General features: G+C 34.0%; 1 protein-coding gene across 1 annotated transcript in view; it reads right to left on the minus strand.

The window, feature by feature from the left end:
• MYCBP2 (MYC binding protein 2) overlaps positions 1-20,559 on the minus strand; it is a 273,159-nt gene that overhangs the window by 125,783 nt on the left and 126,817 nt on the right. The window contains exons 24-34 of the mRNA XM_060129458.1: positions 20,317-20,489; positions 19,297-19,422; positions 19,082-19,209; positions 15,953-16,044; positions 13,824-13,958; positions 12,126-12,209; positions 10,608-10,704; positions 7,160-7,352; positions 6,359-6,633; positions 4,808-5,029; positions 1,184-1,375 (exon numbers count right to left, since the gene is read on the minus strand). Coding sequence (XP_059985441.1) covers positions 1,184-1,375; positions 4,808-5,029; positions 6,359-6,633; positions 7,160-7,352; positions 10,608-10,704; positions 12,126-12,209; positions 13,824-13,958; positions 15,953-16,044; positions 19,082-19,209; positions 19,297-19,422; positions 20,317-20,489 — 1,717 coding nt within the window. The remainder of the gene's footprint in view (positions 1-1,183; positions 1,376-4,807; positions 5,030-6,358; positions 6,634-7,159; positions 7,353-10,607; positions 10,705-12,125; positions 12,210-13,823; positions 13,959-15,952; positions 16,045-19,081; positions 19,210-19,296; positions 19,423-20,316; positions 20,490-20,559) is intronic.

Raw genomic sequence — 20,559 nt, forward strand, 5'->3', positions numbered from 1 at the left:
GGGACTGAGGCCTTATAAACTTTCTCCTCCACGGCCTAGTACAAGAGGGAAGCATATTATAGACTGAATGAATAAGTGAAAAAGAAAATTAAAATGTTCTGACCAGGGCTTCACCTCCTAGGCCAGGGTGAGATACTAAAATCTGTTCAGGTATGTGTAATCATTTAGGAATCCTAAAGGCTAAACTCTCACTATGAATCAGTAATGAGTGTAGACTGAATGGATTAATTGAGAATAGATTCTGAAATAAATCTGTTTAAGTAAGTAAAAGCAAAGACTAGGAATTATAGAAGTAAAATAGACGTTCCTTTGCAAGAAACGAGAGACCTGGGGTCAATCAGTACATCCTGGTTATTAAACATTCATTTGAATGATATAAGATATTTCACATTATGACATGATTTTCAAAACCAATCTACCATCTACTTTTTTAGGAAAAAAATAGAAACATTCACCAAATTCAGTCAAAACATTTAGATAAATTATAAAACAGAGTGAGCAGGGCAGTGAACTGGTGAAAAATAATTACTTTACAAAAATGTAAAGGCACTTTAAAATGTTTCAATGTGGTTTCCTCAAACATATTAATATTTGATCCTTTTAAAACTCTGTAATAACGGCTGTACAACAATGTGGATGTACTTGATGCCACTGAACTATACACATAAACATGATTAGAATGATAAATTTTTTGTTACCTACTTTACTACAATTAAAGAAAAACCTTTGTGATATAAGTGAGATAAAAATTATTATTCCCATTTTACATATGTGTTTGTCTAGGGTCAATCAAGTTGGCAGAGCTAAGGTTTGAACCTCTTTACCTTTTCCATACCGCATATTCATTAGTAGTCCTACTTCTACTTCTCATTACCCAGCAGTGAAAACTAGTTTTGCTTTTATTGGGGCATGGTGGTGGGTTGTGCAATGGGGCAGTTGAGGGGAAAATGTATGCCTTGTATTACTGCAACATCCTGGGTAAACTGGTGAGAGAGAGGAAGCAAAGAAGAGCAGAGAAGAGTATAAGGAAGGGAGAGAAAAAAACAAAACCCCCAAAACAGCCTAGCTTCAATGTTTTTTCTTAACAAAAATTAGTTTCTACAAAGCCAAAATATATGAAAAAAGAAACAATGTGGAGAGTTTAAACATGTGCTCATTATCCAATATCAAAATATAACATTACTTCAGATCCCAGGGCTGATGCTGTCAGTTCGCTGACAATACTGGCCAGTAATCCACAAGTGTTGGAGACCAGGTGGGAGGAGAAGAGCTCGTTTTCTCTCCTCAGGCTGTTCCTGACTGGGAGCACGACAATAACCAGCATTTTCTCCAGAACTTCACGGAAGCTTGTCATCCCTGAGATATTCTCTTCATTCTATGATACATGAAAATAAAACGTTCTAAAATATTGCTTTATTTTCCTTCACATGAGTACTCAATTGCAAAATCTTGTCTTTCTAGATGACACCTTTAAAATTCAGACTTGAGTCTATGTCTATGTATCTATCCAGTTGTATGTGGAGTCACTATATCTACTTTTCCCATAGAAGTTCTTTTTTAAGTTGTCAGTCCCTGGGCATCATCAAAGTACCACACATTTACAAGGTATCTGTGTTTTTATTAACTTAGGGTCATTTTCACCTACCTTCTTATTTAACTTTTCAGTAAGAGTCATATATGACAGAAAAAAACTCTTCCTATTTAAAAAGCTATTTCTATAGGACAAAATTCCAAACTGAGATAATTATTTCTGGTATGAAATAATTTAATGATTTCTGATTTAAAGACAAAGCAACTGAGAAATAGTCTATACAAATCTGTTTTCTAATAAAATTCTTTCTGTACATGCATGTAACAAATAAATACTTGGAGTTGTTCAATAAATACTTCTGTGCAGCTTTACAATTCCTATTGTACTTGATTTCAGAAGTGAAGATAAGAAATTCCAACCTCTACCAATGAAAAACTTTCAAAATAAGAAATTACAGAGTCCCATTAAAGACCAGTGGGAAAATACTTTTTTTTCCAGAAAAAAAAGGGGAAAAGATGAATAATTTAATTGATATCCAGCATGAACACTCTTTATCTCTTTTACCATCCTCAATATCTTTTAGCTCACTGTGAACAGAGAACAAGATGCATTCAGTTTCATCAGAGGGCCAGTCGTGACCAATGACCCTTTCAGCTCTCCTGTGGACTAGGGAATCAAACAATTTGAGATCTAGTTCCAGTTTTTTCATAGTGCCTCAACCTCATCTGTAAATTCCAGCTTTTTCATAGTGCCTCAATCTCATCTGTAAAATCGGGGAACCATTTGCTATGAGTACGTTAGCAAAAAACACTTTGTTGCCCCTGAGCAAGCAAGTTCTTCCATAATACTTACATTCCATATTGCATTACAAGATATCGCAGGTTCAACAGATTTCATAAAGTCATAAAAATCTCGAGGTGGAAAACGGTCTTAAATCATTCTCCCCGAGACAAACCAAATATATAAATGAGTGTACTTTCAATCCATTAGAAAAAATTAAGTAACTTTTCAGTTAAAATCATCATGAGCGTTATTATGAATCACTCTCAACAATGTGTACAATTTCTCATATTTTCTTAATGTCCAATCTTAGGCTGAAAATACAAAGTTACTTAGAGATAATCTTCAATTTTTAAGTTATTTCTACTATCTTTGAATAAAATTTCCATAACATTTAGGTCAGTATCCTATGTAATTCGTCTTCCTGGCTTTAAAATAATCAATTCTTGATTCTGTTAAAATTACAATTCTTCTATCCTTTACATCACTTTCATTCTCCAAAAACTTTACTTTTTGGAACGTCTCAGAAAATTAGCTTTGGATGAAACTTAATCCCCAAGTGTACTCTATAATCAGTAATCTAGAAGGGCTTTCTTTGGGGGGTGGGGCATAGGGGGGTGTGTGGAGTGCATTTATCCATTTACGTCCACTTAAGTTTCTAACTAGTAATTAAAAGATTAATACGAGAAGTTTCCCATAAAATCTTAAACATGAAATCAAGAGTGCCAATACGTTTTAGTTAAAAGGCCAAAAAAAAAAATATATATATATATATTAGCACATTACTGCCACTAAAATTTTAGCAAAAGGAACTCTTAATCACTAGTGGTGGGGAATGCAAGCTGACATTAGCTTTCTGGAGGGCATTTTGGCAATTTTAGCGAAGTCTTAACGTGTTCTCCTTTGACTTAAGAATTTTCCACTCCTAAAGATTTATTCTGGAAAAATCACTTTGTATACACATAAAAATATGGTCAATGATATTTTCAGCTGCATTGTTTAAAATACTGAAATATTGGGAAAATCTAAAAATATTTAGAGAGAAAAGATTGGTTGACTATATTATGCTACATCCAAATGGTAGAATTCTATATTATCCACTAAAAAGAGGGTAGAAGAATATATAGTAACCAGCATGTATCTTCACAGAATATTAATACAGACATGCAAATATGCAATTATTAATTTTAATAATTACCAAATGTTAGCAGTTCTCAAAAAAATTTTTTTTTAATATTTTGAACTTTTACTATATTTTTAAGGAAAACACTGCAACACTAAAGGGAATTTTAAAAGAAAAACAGATTATCCATAGCTTTATTACCTAAATATTATTTTTACTTCCAGTATTCTCTTTCAAAATATGCAGGTTTTTGCATACATATTTTACATAGTTTGCCATCATAGTCTATATATATATATATACTTTGGTTTCTGACTTTTTATTTTAAAAACTTAAAAACATCTGCTCTGATATTAAATGTAAATGTAGTTATTTTTCATGGCTGATAGAACCATATTCTATCAAGTTGATATATCCAAATTCAACTATTTCACTTAAACAAGGTTAGTAGGTTGCCTCACAGTCTCACCAGCACAGGAGCTTTGTAAGAGAAAAAATTTATTTCTCCTAATTTTTTACAAATATATTGATACCTTGATAGAACTTTCACCCACATTTAATTACTAGTAAGGCTGAAAATTTTCCCATGCTGCCTTACTCTCTAAATTCCCTCATATTTACTTTTATTATTTCTACTGGGATACTACAAAGGTATTATATTAACTGCAAATTTTCTTCCCATTCTGCTATTGTCCTGTTTTGTTTCTGTACGTAATTGAAATTTTTCTCATAATTTTTCTGTTTCTTCAGTCAACAGAAAATTGCTACTGTACACTAATTGGGATAACTGTTCTATTTTCTACTTTTTTTTTTTTTGCTTTAATTTTAAAGATTACTTCTCATCAAACTTGTTAGTAATTATATATAGTTTTCATGTATATTTAATTTTTCTCCACTATGCTTTCTAATAAACAAGAAGCACTTATTAAACAATGTTTCCTATGACTACTGTTTTATAATACTTATCTTAACATACCAAAATGTTATAGAAAAAAATGTTTTTAAAATTATTTATTTCCCTAAAATTCTATCTTGGCAATCTAAAATACTATATTAGAATATAAAAGTTTGCTTATAGTATCTGTAATTTTTTAAATGGTTCAGCAAAAAACAAACATACAGGAATTTATCTCATAACTCTATCAAGTTCTTTATGGGTTAGGGATCATTTAAAATGAAAAATTAGAGAAAAAAGATTGCCCATTTACAGGTAAACAGAGAAAAATTTTTTCTTAATTTTAACTCTTCTCGTAAAACTCATAATTATTTGGTAAATATACATACTGATACAGAAGAACAAGCACCAAGCTAGGTATGTCTCCATTTACAGTTTTATTGCTTCAACATAAAAGATATTTCAGAAAAAGACCTACCTGGCTGAGTTTTTCCATGTGTGCTACCAGAAGGGGAAAACGGTGAACCAGTGTTGAGTCATTCTCTGTGCTAACTTGTTTAACAATTGATCGTAGCAGTACTTCTCCATCATATGCAATAGGGAAGATAGAAGTCAGCTTAACAGAAGTGTGACACAGAGCTGACATCACAGCTGCAAGGAGCCGGCTACTTGATGTCTTGAAGTTTGCCTCTTGAATATCCTTTTAGGAACAAAAATATACACCCCACTAAAGAAATACTGCATCAATATAATCCAAGTTTTTTGATATATAAAAGATAAACAACCTTTTAGTGATCTTTCCTATTTCATTCCTGATAATGGTATTTTGTGTTTTTTCCTTCTCTCTTATCTCTCAATCAGACTTCCTAGGAGTTTTAAAAGTTTTGTTTTATTTTCAAAGAACCAACTTTTGACTTTGCTAATATTCTCTATTTTCTATTTCATTGATTTTGACTCTTGATTATTTTGATCCTTTCCTTATTACTTTCTTCTTACATTGGGTTTGATTTGCTCTTCTTCTGGCTTCTTAAGGTAGAAATTTAGATCACTGATTTTAAACTTTTCTTCTTTGCTAGTAGTATAAGCATTAAAAAAATTTTTTTTTTCTCTAAGCAACACATTGGCTACTTCTCATAAATTCCGATATATTTTTATCTTCAGTGTGAAAAATTTCTAACTTCCTTTGGAATTCTTCTTTGATTCACTGGTTACTCAGAAGTATTGTCTATTTTCCAAATATTTGGTGTTTTCCTTGATATATTTTGCATTTAATTCTTAATTTACTTCTATTGTGGTCTGAAAACACTTTCTTTAAGATTTTAATCTTGTGAAATTTACTAAGACTTATTTTATGACCCGGCATGTAATACACCTTTGTGAACATAATATGTATACTTGAAACAAAAATATATACTCAACTTGCACATTCTTTTCCATAAATGTCAGTTAGGCCAAAGTGGTGGATAGTGTTGTTCAAATCTTCTGTATTCCAACTGATATTTTTTGTCTAGTTGTTCTATTAATTACTGAAAGAGTTCTACGTTCTATTAATTACTGATAGTCACCAACTATCAACGTGAATTTGTCTACTTCTCCCTTTAGTTCTGCCAGTATTTTACTCAGGGTTTTGGAAACTGATTTGGGACATACACATTCATGAGGGTTGCAGTTTCCTCATGAGTAAATGAATGATGTTAGCATGCAAATTCATTTGCAGCTCTCTCTCCTGACTGTTTTGGAGATATGGGAGTGGCAGGGGCTACCATGAACTGTCCTTGCTCTCACTTATAGATTCAAAGAACAACCCAGCAGCTATACAATGTGCCTGCCAATTTTATAATTAAGAAATGATAAAGCAAACAGAAAAACAGTTTTTTTAACTTTAATTATTTAAATCACATATACCAAACTGATTTCTTAATTTACCTTTTATACAAGTTAAAAAGACTGAGGTAACTGAAATATTTTTCTTGAAAAGTATTAAGTAGCATAACATATTTTCAACTGACATTTTACAAACTTAAATTACCTGATCCAAACAATTCAGTAGATCACAAAGGCAAGCCCACTGTAAGGCAGGAGTTGGGTAGAAAGAATGAAAACAGGCAGTAAAGGTATTATGACACTCCTGAAGGACAGCTTCTAGGAGACTCAAGGGTTGACTGAGATATCCTTGGGGATCATTATCCAACTTCACCATGCAGTGATCAACTCCTTCTGACAAAATTTTTCTTAGCAAAGTTCTGGTTTTTCCAATACATTCTGCTAATTTGCTAGTTTCTTCTACAACAGCTTTTCCTGCAGCTTTAAGAGAACAAAGCAGATTGCTAATTAAACAGAATAATAAATATGTATGAAAACATTCAATACAATTCAAATAATTTCCTATGTGGCTAAAAATCATAAGTATTAATAACCTAGAAATGAAACAATATAGAGATTATGTGTGGTCCAAAATTATTTCTTTTTAAATAGGACTCTTAAATGGGGAAAAAAACAAAAAAACCCTGCACAGGTTTCAGCATTTAAGTCCAAATCAGTCATTCAAAATATTTATATCTGACAGAATCTGTTTATAACAACAACTTATTAGAGTATTTAACTTTAGTCTAACATGACTTTTTGTTATCATAATGACATGTAATCTATTATATTCTTTATAAGTAAATATATAAGCATCACAGCAAGCCAAGTTTCTCCCCTCAATTCAGGAGCGAGCAGGATAAATAAAGGCAGCTGGGGATCTTAAACTTTTGGTAATCCCTATATAAACCTTCTCAATGTCTCAAAACATTTTCTCCTCAAAAGTCATTTAAAAAATGTATCATACCTGACACTGGGTAAATTTCACAGGTATAGACACGCAATAACCTCAGACAACAGGTACCCACAAAGCGTAGTCTTTCTAAATCTAGAAGTGTGGCTGTAAACTGGAATCCTTTTAATCCTCTTAGTTCTTCAACTCCTAAGACTAAGGTGGTCCAGCTCCAGTGAAGAATACTCAACAATGACTCAAAACATTCCTAATCCAGAATATGAAAAAATAGATAACAATTAGTTCAAATGGTATCATAGGTTGACTCAAATGGAAAGATGACATTCAACTTGAAAAGTTTACCTTGAAGTTTGTACTGAGTTTTGGTAGCCCAAATAATAGACATTCTATTAGTTCATTCATTACATTACCATTAGGAATATCTTTGACAAAAAAGGTGAAGTAGTTAGGCATCTACAAAAACAACATTCTTCAATATTTACCTATTTAAAAATACATTTTTAAGTTAAAGAAGTTAAAAAACTTTTTAAGTTTTAAGTTGCTACCAACCTATCTAGTTTATCATATAAATAAAGAAAAACACTTATAAACACTTATAAACATGTTTACTTGAAAGAAAAATTAAACTCTATATTGTCAATATAGTATTATGTATATAAACTAAAAGTATTTTAAGCATTTTAATAATCTTTGAATATAATAAAGTATTCCAGTATTAGATATCAGTGACAATATCAAATAAGTTATTTTTTTGTCTACATATTAAATTTTACAATACAAACTACAGCCAAATCTTGATAAACAAGTTAACAGAAGTTTAAAATTGACTAGAAAATACAAAAACACACTTATTTGGATCTTTAAAAATTCTAGAATATGAGTTTAGGGTGGTGAGCATCCCTTGCTATTCTAGTTGGCCTGTAGGTTTTATCATGCTTATGATGACAGATACTTGATGAATCTCAAAGTAAAGCACTTATTCCCTCATCTCCACCAAATATCAGTTCTCTGGTATGGCAAAACCAAGAATAAAGGTTTGTACTTTAACATTGTAGAGAAATGATTGAGTAAGTTTCTTATACAAAGATTACAATTACCTAATGACCACAAAATCACTTAGACATAAATATAAAAGAATTACTACACACAGATAAAAGAGATCACTGAAAAAGACATAACAGAGGCAAAGATACTTATTTGGATCAAAAGATACCAAACTGATCTTAATACTAAAAGGATGCCAAGGTACGAAGGAGCCAAAGCTCTTAAGAACCTCTTATTCAAAGCACACCCTCTGTTGGAAGATGAATTTGACATGATATATCAAAATTTAAATGAGCCCACCTCCAGTAGAAATATTCACAGAAGTACGCAAGTATCAAAGACACATATGTACAGATATGGATATACAGTCGGTCCTCTGTATTCACAGGTTTTGCATCTGCAGATTCAACCAACCAGGGATCGAAAATATTCAGAAAAGAAAAAGTTCCAGAAAGTTCCAAAAAGCAAAACTTGAATAACTGCCAGCTATTTACATAGCATTTACATTGTATTAGGTATTATATGTAAGCTGGAGATGATTTAAAGTACACAGGAGGATGAGTGTAGGTTATATGCAAGCACTGTGCTATTTTATATAATGGACTTGAGCATCCAGGAATTTTGGTATCTGTGTGGGGGGGTACTGGAACCAATTCCCCCTCAAATACCAAGGCACAACTGTAATAGTGAAAAATGAGAAACAAACAGTCCTCTGGTAGGAACAGAACTGGATAAATTAGAGTACACCATTCTACGGAATACTAAGCAACCATTAAAAAAATTCAGATAGAGCCAAATGTATTAACATGGAATATATCCGTAGCGTATTTGATGAAATTTTTATCATTAATCCAGAGAAAACCATAATTAGAAAAGATATATGTACCCCAATGTTCACAGCAGCCCTAGTGCTGCTATTACAGATGAACGGATAAAGAAGGAATGTAATAGAATGGAATTGAATGGAGTATTACTCAGCCATAAAAAAGAATGAAATAATGACATTTGCAGCAACATGGATGGACCTAGAGATTACATACTAACTGAAGTAAGTCAGACAGAGAAAGACAAATATCACATGATATTGCTTATATGTGGAATCTAAAAAAAAAATGATACAAATGAACTTATATACAAAACAGAAACAGACCCATAGACATAGAAAACAAACTTATGGTTACCAAAAGGGAAAAGGGGAGAGGGATAAATTAGGAGTCTGGGATTAGCATATACACACTACTATACATAAAACAGATAACCAACAAAGACCTACTGTATAGCACAGGGAATATACTCAATATTTTGTAATAACCTATAAGGGAAAAGAATCTAAAAAAAAAATATATATATATATATATATATATATATATAACTGAATCGCTTTGCTCTACATCTGAAACTAACACAGCATTGTAAATCAACTACAATTGAATAAAAAAAAATGAAAAGAAAAATCATGTCATTTGTGAAGTGTTTTACTACCACCTTTTAAAAAAAAGAAATTTTTAAAAAGTAATAGGCAGAACTTTAAGTATGATCAAAAACAAACAAGAAGACTGTATAGCATACAGTAAACAGAGACTAATAAATTTGTTTATGTACAAAAAATAGTCTGGAAGAATATACATTCGAATGGAAACAGCAGTTATATATGGTGATAAAAGGGTGATGGGAAAAGAACTTCAATATAATTTTAGTATAGTTTTAACCCTATTCCCACCAGGGACGTGTATTAATTTTGTGGTTTAAAAAAAAAAAAACTAAGAAAAAAAGGGAAAAAAAGCCTTCTCCCTATGCATTTTACTAACATGACAGACTACCAACTACATTAATAAATCATATTCATATAGGGCCTTACAAATTAAATAGAATTTTTATATCCCTTAACTCAGAAATTCATAATGATGCTATGATATAGTTGAGATAACCTTCCTAAGAGTCCTCAACTAACAAATGAAAGAGCAAGAACTCAGACTTCCTGAGCTGAAACACCACAGTGTCTCAATTACATCTTATTGGCTTTCCATTCTACACTGGTAACCCCAATGGCATCATGTCTTTAAATGTACTAAGGGGATGGTGAGGTAATTCAACAAAGTCCTTAGTTAGATATATGACCCTTCTACTTAATTCTTTAGCATTAAAGTAACATTCTTGGTTAATATCACTCAACTTTTCCTTCACTTTCTAACTCCTTCAGCATATGTGTTCATACATAATTTATAAGAAAATTCACCATGTATTTCAGAAATAGCAAGGTATGTTAAAATCTGTCAACATCTTTATTTTCCATTATTTAATGTGACTATTCTTTGGCCTGGGATGTCAAAGCTAATATAAACAAATCTGGATTATAAAGCTATGCTAAGATAAACTCTTAGAAAAGTGGCTAAATGCTAAACATCAAAACAAAACTCAGCACTGGACAGAAAAGCTGAAATTCTTAAAAATGGCTTACCACTGAGACAGTTCTCGCAAAAGATCTCTTTAAAATATGTACAGGTTCACTGGTTTGCTGTTTGCCTTTTGAAGCACTGCCGTCACTGGTTGGAAGTCTGAAGGTAGCATACATACATAAATTTATGTTGGAAAGTCCACCGACATTTTTATTCTCAAATATACATTTTTGCAATGGCAAAACAAATTAAACAGTTAAGCATTTTTGTTAGGCAAAATCCCAATATGGGGCTTTTTACAAACATTTTCCAATGCTAAGCAAAATTTTTAGCACATAAGTACCTCATCTTCTAAATCTCACCTTTGTAAGACTTGGTAGTAGAAACTCTCTTCTCTTACTAGACAACATTATGTAACTTATGTTCTCTAGTAATGTTACTATTAAATGCTACCATTAAAGAGTTACTCAACCACTGTACCCACGAGTAGTCCAAGCAACTTGCTATGTTCGTAATGCTACATATTACAAATACTGACTATAGCAGATTGCATAAAAACAAACAAAAATGTCCTCTTGGAAAAAGTGAGGTTATACCATCTAGATTCTTAAAGATATTAGTATAAAAGATATAGAAGACAGAGAATCACTGTTCTAAAGGTACTGCCTTTGATTTTTACTATTTAAAGTAAGAATGCCAGTTTTTAGTGAGGGTTTATATCTATTTAAATTCTTTAATCTAAAAATTATTGCAGTAGGGCTTCCCTGGTGGCGCAGTGGTTGGGAGCCCGCCTGCCAATGCAGGGGACACAGGTTCATGCCCCAGTCCGGGAAGATCCCACATGCCGCAGAGCGGCTGGGCCCGTGAGCCACGGCCGCTGAGCCTGCGCGTCCGGAGCCTGTGCTCCGCAGCGGGAGAGGCCACAGCAGTGGGAGGCCCGCATACCGCAAAAAAATAATAAAATTAAAAAAAATAAAAATTATTGCAGTAATCACCTAGATATAGATGGGCACACACATAGGCATTGTTCCCATATATGTCTCAATTACCACGAAGTAATTAAAATTCTTAAATAATGTTAAAATATAATAGTATTATCATATGAGCAAGCTGTTGTTTGATATTTTAATTAAAGGTGGAAATTTTTCAGCAGCAAGGGATTTTCCAATTCATTCCATCACAAGATGAACAAGAAATATAAAACTGTAGAACAAATCAACCAGGCCTACATCTAAAATCCCCACCTAACACTCAGATTTCATTTCTCTAAGATAAATTTTATTATTTTAAAGTTTAAAACATTCTGAAATTGGTAAGAAAATCAATAGGTTTAAAAAATAAGTTATTAAAATACTGTTATAGGCATAATACAGATAATCTGAGTCATTAGAGATATTTTATTAAAATTAACTTGAGGTAAAGAAATGTTTAAAAATATACAAAACATAAATTAAATGTTTGTATTAAATGTAGCTAAATGCTTTGAATAATTTCTCCCTTATTGTGCCATATATTTTACAGTGATCCTAGCTCATTATATTAGAAGAATAAACCATGTTGATTATAAATACGCTAAATACCTGTATAATAATTGAGGTATCTGACCAGCGTTAACATCTGTACCATTATTTGATTTCTTTGAACTCTTAAATTGGAAAACAACCCTAAGAAGAGAAAAAATAACAATATAACCAAAGACAACACTATTCAAGATTCATGGAAGGAAATGAAAAGTTTAACAATCATGCTTTCAAATCTTACATTACTGAAGAGAGATTCATTCTTTAAGGCCAAAAATACACTTAAAAAGACACTTCTGATTTTAATTCTAGCTCTGAATGCCTTAATGGGTTAAATGAAAGAGTTGAACCTGATTGGGAGCTCCTAGGTGAGTAGCTCCTAGGTGAGTAGCTGCTCTGCTCCCTCCCTCCTGGTTAAAGCTCAACTTTAACCCGAACAATAAGCTTTTAACAAAATATTTCAACTTACAGTTTAAAATCTGCTTAAATAGATATAACATAAACTTTATCTTCAAAATGCTATGATATTCCAAGGTTGAATGAACTGTATATGGGAATCATACAGTCCTGGACCAAAGCACTCTCCCCAGTTCTACCATACGATCTTAGAGTAAGCTGAAAAGGATATGTTACAACAATAGACTTAATTTATCTTCAGCATTCTACTTGAACATTCAGGAACACAGAATTCACCTCCTAAATTAGCCTGCTCTTTTTCTGGTCAGCTCTCTTATGAGCTGAATGAAACTATATGAAATACATGATTACATAACTTCTACCCATTTCGAACAGTTTATGCTGAAGAATAATAAAGAATAAATTGAATTTCTCTTATAAATGATGGTCCTTTCACATGAATCAGAGTACAGAGTATAGAGAAGGCTGGACTTTGGGTCAAGAAACTCCACGTCCAGATTTGGTTCTGCCACACAGTAACCATACAGTTTGACGCAAATCATTTCACCTTTTGTCTCTCTGTTCCCGAGTGTAAAAACGGGGCTAATAACCACTTCACAAAGTTACTGAGGGCATCAAACAAGATAATATAAATGAAAGTATTTTATAAACTGGGAAGTGCTCTCTACCTGAACTTTAAACGGTAAATTTCCCTTTACATTTTATTAAAACTGTAGCATCTCATATCACTAAGGCTTTACAATTTATAAAGTATTTTCATAAGCACTGTCAAATTTTATGGCATGTATATATTTCTTTTTCATGGTTTCCAAACTCCCTATCCTTGTCATTTTCCTCTGTATAATTTCTAATTTTGCAAACAAGCTTTTAAACAAGGTAACATCCAGAAATACACACAAATGCCAACTGACAAGAGCAAAGAATAGCAGTTCTATTATCTCCACATTCTGTCTTACCTTAATTTGGCATGTGATTATACGAATTTAATTTTTAGCAGGTCATATTATGCTCTAGCCCTACAAAGATTTTTTACTCTACTAAAAGACCTCTGAGGGCTTCCCTGGTGGTGCAGTGGTTGAGAGTACGCCTGCCGATGCAGGGGACACGGGTTCGTGCCCCGGTCCGGGAAGATCCCACATGCCGTGGAGCGGCTGGGCCCATGAGCCATGGCCACTGAGCCTGCGCGTCCAGAGCCTGTGCTCCGCAACGGGAGAGGCCGCAACAGTGAGCGGCCCACGTACCGCAAAAAAATTAAAAAATAAAAAGACCTCTGAGCTTTCAAAACAATATTCCACTAACAAAAAAGGGAGTTGCTTAAGGAATACTTAAACATTCTGTTACCCATCATCTGTGGTAATAGAAGCTTGTCCATGAGATCCACAGTCACTGCTGGGTCCTGACACTCGAGCCCAGGCTACATACCACCAGCCAGCTTGCAGGAGGACTGGTTCATCAAACATCATTGCATATTTTTCTCTAAGAGGAAAATTTATGTGTCAAAGACAATGCCTTTGTACTTCTCTGTTACATACATTTATTTTTTAAAATCCTTTATAAACAAAACATGAAATACACTGTATTATTATAAGATTCTTGTCAAACAACATTAAAAACCCTCCATTTTAAAAAGTCTGGACAAGAACACAAATAATGGTTACTGGTGCTACAGTGATGGCATTATATTTCTTCCTCCTCATCCTGAGTTCTAAAACTTGCTTAAATATTATAAAGTTTTCATACTAAAATAAGACAATTTTTGTTAACTGTTGTTAAAAAAAACATGCCAGCTTTGTTGGAAAACTTTGAACTTTAAGGTTCATGTATTCAGTTAAAGTCTTTCGAGAGCTCTGGAGTCAGATGGTCTGAGTTCAAGGCCTGACTTTGTAACTCGCTAGCTGGGTGACCTTGGGGAAGTTACTACTACATCTTCTTTGTGACTTAAGTTTCGTCATCTGAAAATAGGGATAAAAACAATATCTAGCTCATAGGATAGGACTGTTCTGGGAATTGAGTTTAGACAAATTGTTTGGAACTGAGCCTGTCACACAGTAACTACACAAAAAGTTTATTAAATTAGCAGGAGAGAAAACACATGTATACAAATAAGGGCATCTGATAAAGATATACCCAAGTTACAAAGTTCTAGGTAATAGCGTGGAAGGAGTGCATATTGGTTGTAGCTGGGACAGAGAGAAGAATAAAGATATTGAGGAAGGGGAAGACTGTCATGAACAGATCGGCAGGGGTCTGAGAGTACAAAACGGGGTCTGGAAGTGGCAAGGTGTCCAGTTAGGCTAAAGCACTGAGACAGATATAGAAAAGTAGTAGGTGGAAAGTTTAAAAAGATGCTGTGAAAGATTGTGGAAGGCCTTTAACACCAGCCTTAGGAATCTGGGCTTCGTTAGGAGGCAAATGAAGAATATCTAGATGATTCTCTATACATAAAACCATACACTGTATTTTTGACTCACAATCATATGCTCAAGAAAATGATAACAATGGCATCTTAAGTCTTTGTTAAAAATTAAGTATCAATTAACTTTCCTGAGATTTCCCTAATCTTCATTTGTGTGTAACATTAAGAAGTTACTGAAATAGTATCTCCTGATACTGGTTAATGCCTAAAGTGAAGAAACAGTCAGAATTTTCTTTAGGTTTACTATTTTGTTCTCAAAAAGTATTTGTCTGTTAAAAGTAAACTCAATGCCTTACTACCATCTTCAGAAAATATACATTTTCATTAACAAAAAGCTTATGAACGCCACAGAAGGTTTTCTTAATGTAGTTATTTGTCATTGGGAAAGACAGTATACTACCATTATCATGAAGTCCAAATCCGTTCTTTTTCTCATCATAATATTCCCTGATTCAAATCCCTAACTTGTCATAACAGTCTTGAGATAATTCTTAAGTTTACACAGAGAAGACTGATAAAATCTAAGTCTCTTTATTATTTAATGAACCTTCATAAATAAACATCCTGATTCTGGTTACCTCCTGAGAGGTTTCAGTAAAGCTGGCCACCTCTCCAAGCGTGTTATAATCAAGCAAATACTATAGGCTTGGTGTCAGAGCATACAGGCGATTTGAAGTACGACCCACTATGACTATTTGACACAGTATACATAACGCTACCAGTAGTAAATAATTGCACTGCATCACTAGAACACTAGCATATTTGGTGTTCTCTAAGTGATGCATGAAAATATGTGTGCAAAATATGTGTATATTTCCATCTTCAATGTAGAAACAGTCAATTTATCTTGTGAAATACAAATATGAAGGATATTATTAGTTTTAATGTAGCATTATTAAAAGCAACAGTTATATTACCTAGTATATAATTTAGTTTCTTAAGCATTGGATCACAGATTATTTAAAACCTTCTCTTTAAGTTGCGTTATTCACTTATAATAAATATGTCATGTTAAGTATGCAAGGATTACACTGAATACTGAAGAAATCTTTACCTAGCAGCACAGTCATAAGCCAACACATCAGTCTCTGCAAGAAGGTCTCCATCAGTTTCATGATCTCCTCCATCAGGACCTAACTCAAACAGCTGGGGAGAGGAGAAAAACATATTGTGCCCAGTCACTCAGTCATGCAGACCTGCTGAATAATATGTTTATAATTTCGTTGTCTCCAGTAGATGCTGGACACTACAGAATGTAAAAGAGTACCTGCTTTTAAAAAAATGTTATTCAGTGAAATGTACAAATCTATATATCGAAATTAAGAAACACATGTCTTATGGTCTGTACTAACCTCAGTTTTCCTTATTTTATATATTTGCCTATTTAGAGCAAATGCTCCAAAAATGTTCTGTACCAGATATAAACATCTGAAGGTGAGAGAGCTCTAAGTTCTAAGTGAGCTTCCAAATGTAGTAGAATTTTGCTTCAACACGTAACTAGCTGTGAGATCCTAGGACCCAGTTTCCTCATCCATTAAAGGGAGATGGACACTAGCAGCGCCTACTTCATTGTAATTGTGAGAATTAAGTAAAACGATGCTTGTGGAACACTTAGAAAAATACCCAGCGGGGGGGAAAAAAAAAGGCTAGAAAAATATTAGCTGAGGAATAATAGAAGGAAAGGATTCTTAAGAAAACAGGTAACAAAAAATAGCTCAAATGGCATGGGAAAAGGAGATAGAAAGAGTGAGGGGGAAAAAAACAGTTATAAAAAAGGGGGAGGACTGCAGAGTACAGGAAAAGAATAAAAGAGAAGATATCAAATAGGAAAAGTTATGAAATTAAGTGAAAATAAATGAGAATTATGAGGAAGGGATCTTTTTAAAAAAAAATGGACTAATACATATTTTTAAAACCCTTATTTCTCTTGATGATTATAGTAGGTGAACTACAAGAAAGGTGAGTAAAAGACTAAGAAGGAAGAGACGGGGATGTTAAAACTTACTGGACAATTACTCTGTTAGAGGTCTCCATTTTTCAACTATATATGCTAATAGTTTAAAAATCTGTCTCCACCTCAGATCCTAGTCTGCGCCTGGGATTCCCCGGGGCAGTTCGATCTCACCAGTTGTAAAGTGACTCATCTCTCCTCCCTCCTGCCTCCCCTGCTCTGATTAATGGCACTATCATTCACCTACTCACTCAGATTAAAAAACCTGGGCTAATCCTTTTTTCCAAATCTCTCCACCAGCACTGTATCTCTCCTATTGCTGGTACCAAAGCTTGTCAGTGCAACCAGTGTTAGCAGTATTACTAGCTAGAAGAGTTCAATATGAACTAATTAATTCTTCTCTCCATTCTCTCCTTGCTCTAACCCATATTCCACAAAGTTAAGGGTTTTTGCTTTTCTTGAATAACCCACAGCAGTCTTTTTAAAATGAGTATCTGATTAGAATACTTCCTTAATCTAAAAGTCTTCAATGGTTTCTCTTCTCCTTCTTTGTAGCATGATATAAAGGTCCTTAAATGATCTAACTTGGCTCCCCTGTTTATGTTCAACAAATAATTTTGAACACATACTGTGTGCCAGGCAGGGTTCTAAGAACCGGGCATACAGGGGTGAACAATGCAAACAAAAAAAGGGGCGGGGGGGCTACTGGAAGTAAGTCTGTGGTAAGGGAGAGGATTTACAGTTTTAAATAGACTCACCAAGGAGTCACGATCTTAAGGTAAAGAGGAAGTGAGCCTTGCAGGTACCGGAGTGAAGAGCTGCCGTCAGAGGGAGTAAGTAGCAAGTGTGAAGGTCCTGAGGTCTGACTATGCCTGGTATGTCTGAGAAACAAGGGCCGGTCAGTATGGCTAGGTTAGAGTGAAGCAGCTAGTATAACATAAGGTCAGAGTCAGAGTGGTGATGCAAGTCAGTTCTGATGTTGTTTTTCAGGCCTTTGTAAGCCCTCTGGTTTTTATTCTAATACTATTAGAATCACTCTGCTATGTTGAGAACAGACCGAAGGGAGCAAGGACAGAAGCAGATACAAATTGGGAGGCTACTGTAATGCTCCAAGCAGCTGTGGTTTGGACCAACTTGGTACCAGGGGCAGTTTTTAGAAGTGGTTAGATCCTGGATTTATTTTCAAAGTGCGGCCAACAATATTTGCTGTGAGAGTGGATGTGGGGTGTGAAAGAAAGAGGGAAGAAGGCAAGGATGACTCCAAGATTTTTGGCCTAAGCAACTGGAAGAATGAAGTTAACTCTATTCTGAGTCAGTTAACAGGGATGGGGAAGGACAAGAGAACAGCAGGTTTAGAGAGATGGTCAGAAGTCTAGTTTTGAGTACGTTACATCCCAAATCCCTGTTAGCTATCCACATGGAGATGCAGAGTAGGCAGTTGTATATATATCTTTGGAGGTCTATTAAGTGTGAGAGCGATAAGAGAAAAAACACTTAAAGCCGTAAGGCTGGATCACCGAGGGGGTGAGTAGACTTTAAAAAGACGTCCAAGACTGAGTTCCGGCACTGCAGCGTTTAGAGGTCGGGAAGATGATGAGCGGCCAGCAGGAGACTAAGAAGAGCGGCCAGGGAGATGGGAGGAAAATGAAGTGTGGTGTCCTGGGAGCCACATGAAGAAACCATATCGAAGAAGAGCTTGACTGGATTAAATTCTGTAGACTGGTTAAGGAAGATAAGGACTGAGACTACAATAGTACTTAACTGAGAATTTTTTAAGAAGCCTGCTATTGAAATTAAGGCATAAACTCTAGTCGTCTCTCTCACTTTAAGAGCAAAATCGGATAATGTGACAACAGAAAATTCAAGCTATTAGTAAATTTTCAAAGACTGAGCACAGCCTTTGCTTAGTATAACTGTTGCCCTTTCTGAGATGAATAGTGCAGTAAACTTAGGACTTTTGATTGTTTTTTGACTCTCTACCAGATGGAATCCATCCCCTTACTCACTTCATCCCTGGTCCCCACGCCTGTGGTGATGATGTCTGTTTACACAGTATTTGGCAGTAAAAATGCTAAAAACTTTTTAAAGCTACATCCAAATGCCCCTGCATCTTATCATTAAAACGGCTACAAGAAAGTAGGCACATGCAAAGGTGCCTTCTATAAAATAATAAACTAAGTCAAAATACTTATCTTCAAACACAAAAGGCAACAGTGAGAATGAACTGCTTACCTTAATTTTAGCGGTATATTCTCCTCTACCTCCAAACAGACCAAGACCACCAAGTAAAATGTCTGTGTCAGCACTAAAACGTATAGCTTCTACCGAGTGAGCAGAGTAACCCCAGCCCCCTCCATGACCTAAAAGATGCAAATGATAACTTATGCTTTAAAATATCCATGTATTTCATTTATAAGACAATATTTCCTAAACATAAATATACATACTTTCAAACCTGTTTACTACACTATAATCTTCTTTGGAATAAACCTTCATTACTGCTTGAGTCTCCTCCTCTGTACTGGCAACACCCATCTTTAAATCTTGCATAGTTGCCAAGGTATCAAGACAACCTAAAAGCAAACAAACAAAAATTCAACTCCTTGAAATTAAAACTTCCCCAAGTACTTATAGTATGAGATGCTGGAGGGGATAAATTAAAACAATAAATTCTGAATTGTGCTCAACAAACTTATTCCAAGCTTTAACATTTCATGGAAGATACTTTTACAACCAATAAAAATTACCCTCTGCCTGGGTAATTATCATATTTAAACATAAGCTATATGACAATGTTTCACACAAAACTATCTCTCTGAAAAGTTGGACTCGCTTAATCTTTGAGTCCCTACAAGGTTCTTCCTTTTATCAAACTCTCTGAATCACTTTAGATTGATTCTTAAAGTACTATTTGAGGAAGACACAGTAGCCTGAGATAACCTTAATCAGTGCTAGTTTTGGATGTTTACAATGGCTACCAGATGTTGTAAAAGTGCTGTATCTCAAATTAATTAATTAGAAGTGAAGTTGATGTGCTGTGGAAAACTATTATGTAAGAAGAAACAAGTGGTAACTATAAAATTCATATCATATTTTATAGAATTTATTTTAAATAATGTATAAAAATTAAATATTATAATTATACATTTGAATATTTAACCTATATCACTAAAGTTTATATATTCAAGTTAAGCAAAAACATTACTTTACAAGACACATATTAGGAAAATTATATTCAGGGCTGCTTTATATTTGGGCATATATGAATCGTTCAGGGTGTTGGTGTAAGTCTGATGTACTGTTTTCTGTAGGGTAAACCTCTTAAAGTTAGATGATTTAACTTATTTTGCACCTAGCGCATTACTGTTTAACAAACATGACAGAATGATATACAAATTTAAATACTCTTAAAAAAATCCTCAGCACACATTAATGAAAATTAGCTGATCATCAAATACCAACCCTACCTAGAATGTGCAAAGCTGCATGAGACCGGGTGGTGAGAGCCCTTGATCCCGTTGGTAAGGCAAGTTCAGGACTTAGAATACTACATCGGGACTGCATGTCTGCTGCAGAGGGAAGTCGGGCATCAGCAACCACTGCATTGTAACACCATAGTTCTCTAGTGTTTGGTCGAAACCTTTCAAGAAAGAATAATTACAGTATAATAAAACCTGTGAAGTATAATTGACAATAAAAAGAGAGTAATA

This window comes from Lagenorhynchus albirostris, chromosome 18 (assembly GCF_949774975.1).
Source record: "Lagenorhynchus albirostris chromosome 18, mLagAlb1.1, whole genome shotgun sequence".
Lineage (NCBI taxonomy): Eukaryota > Metazoa > Chordata > Mammalia > Artiodactyla > Delphinidae > Lagenorhynchus > Lagenorhynchus albirostris.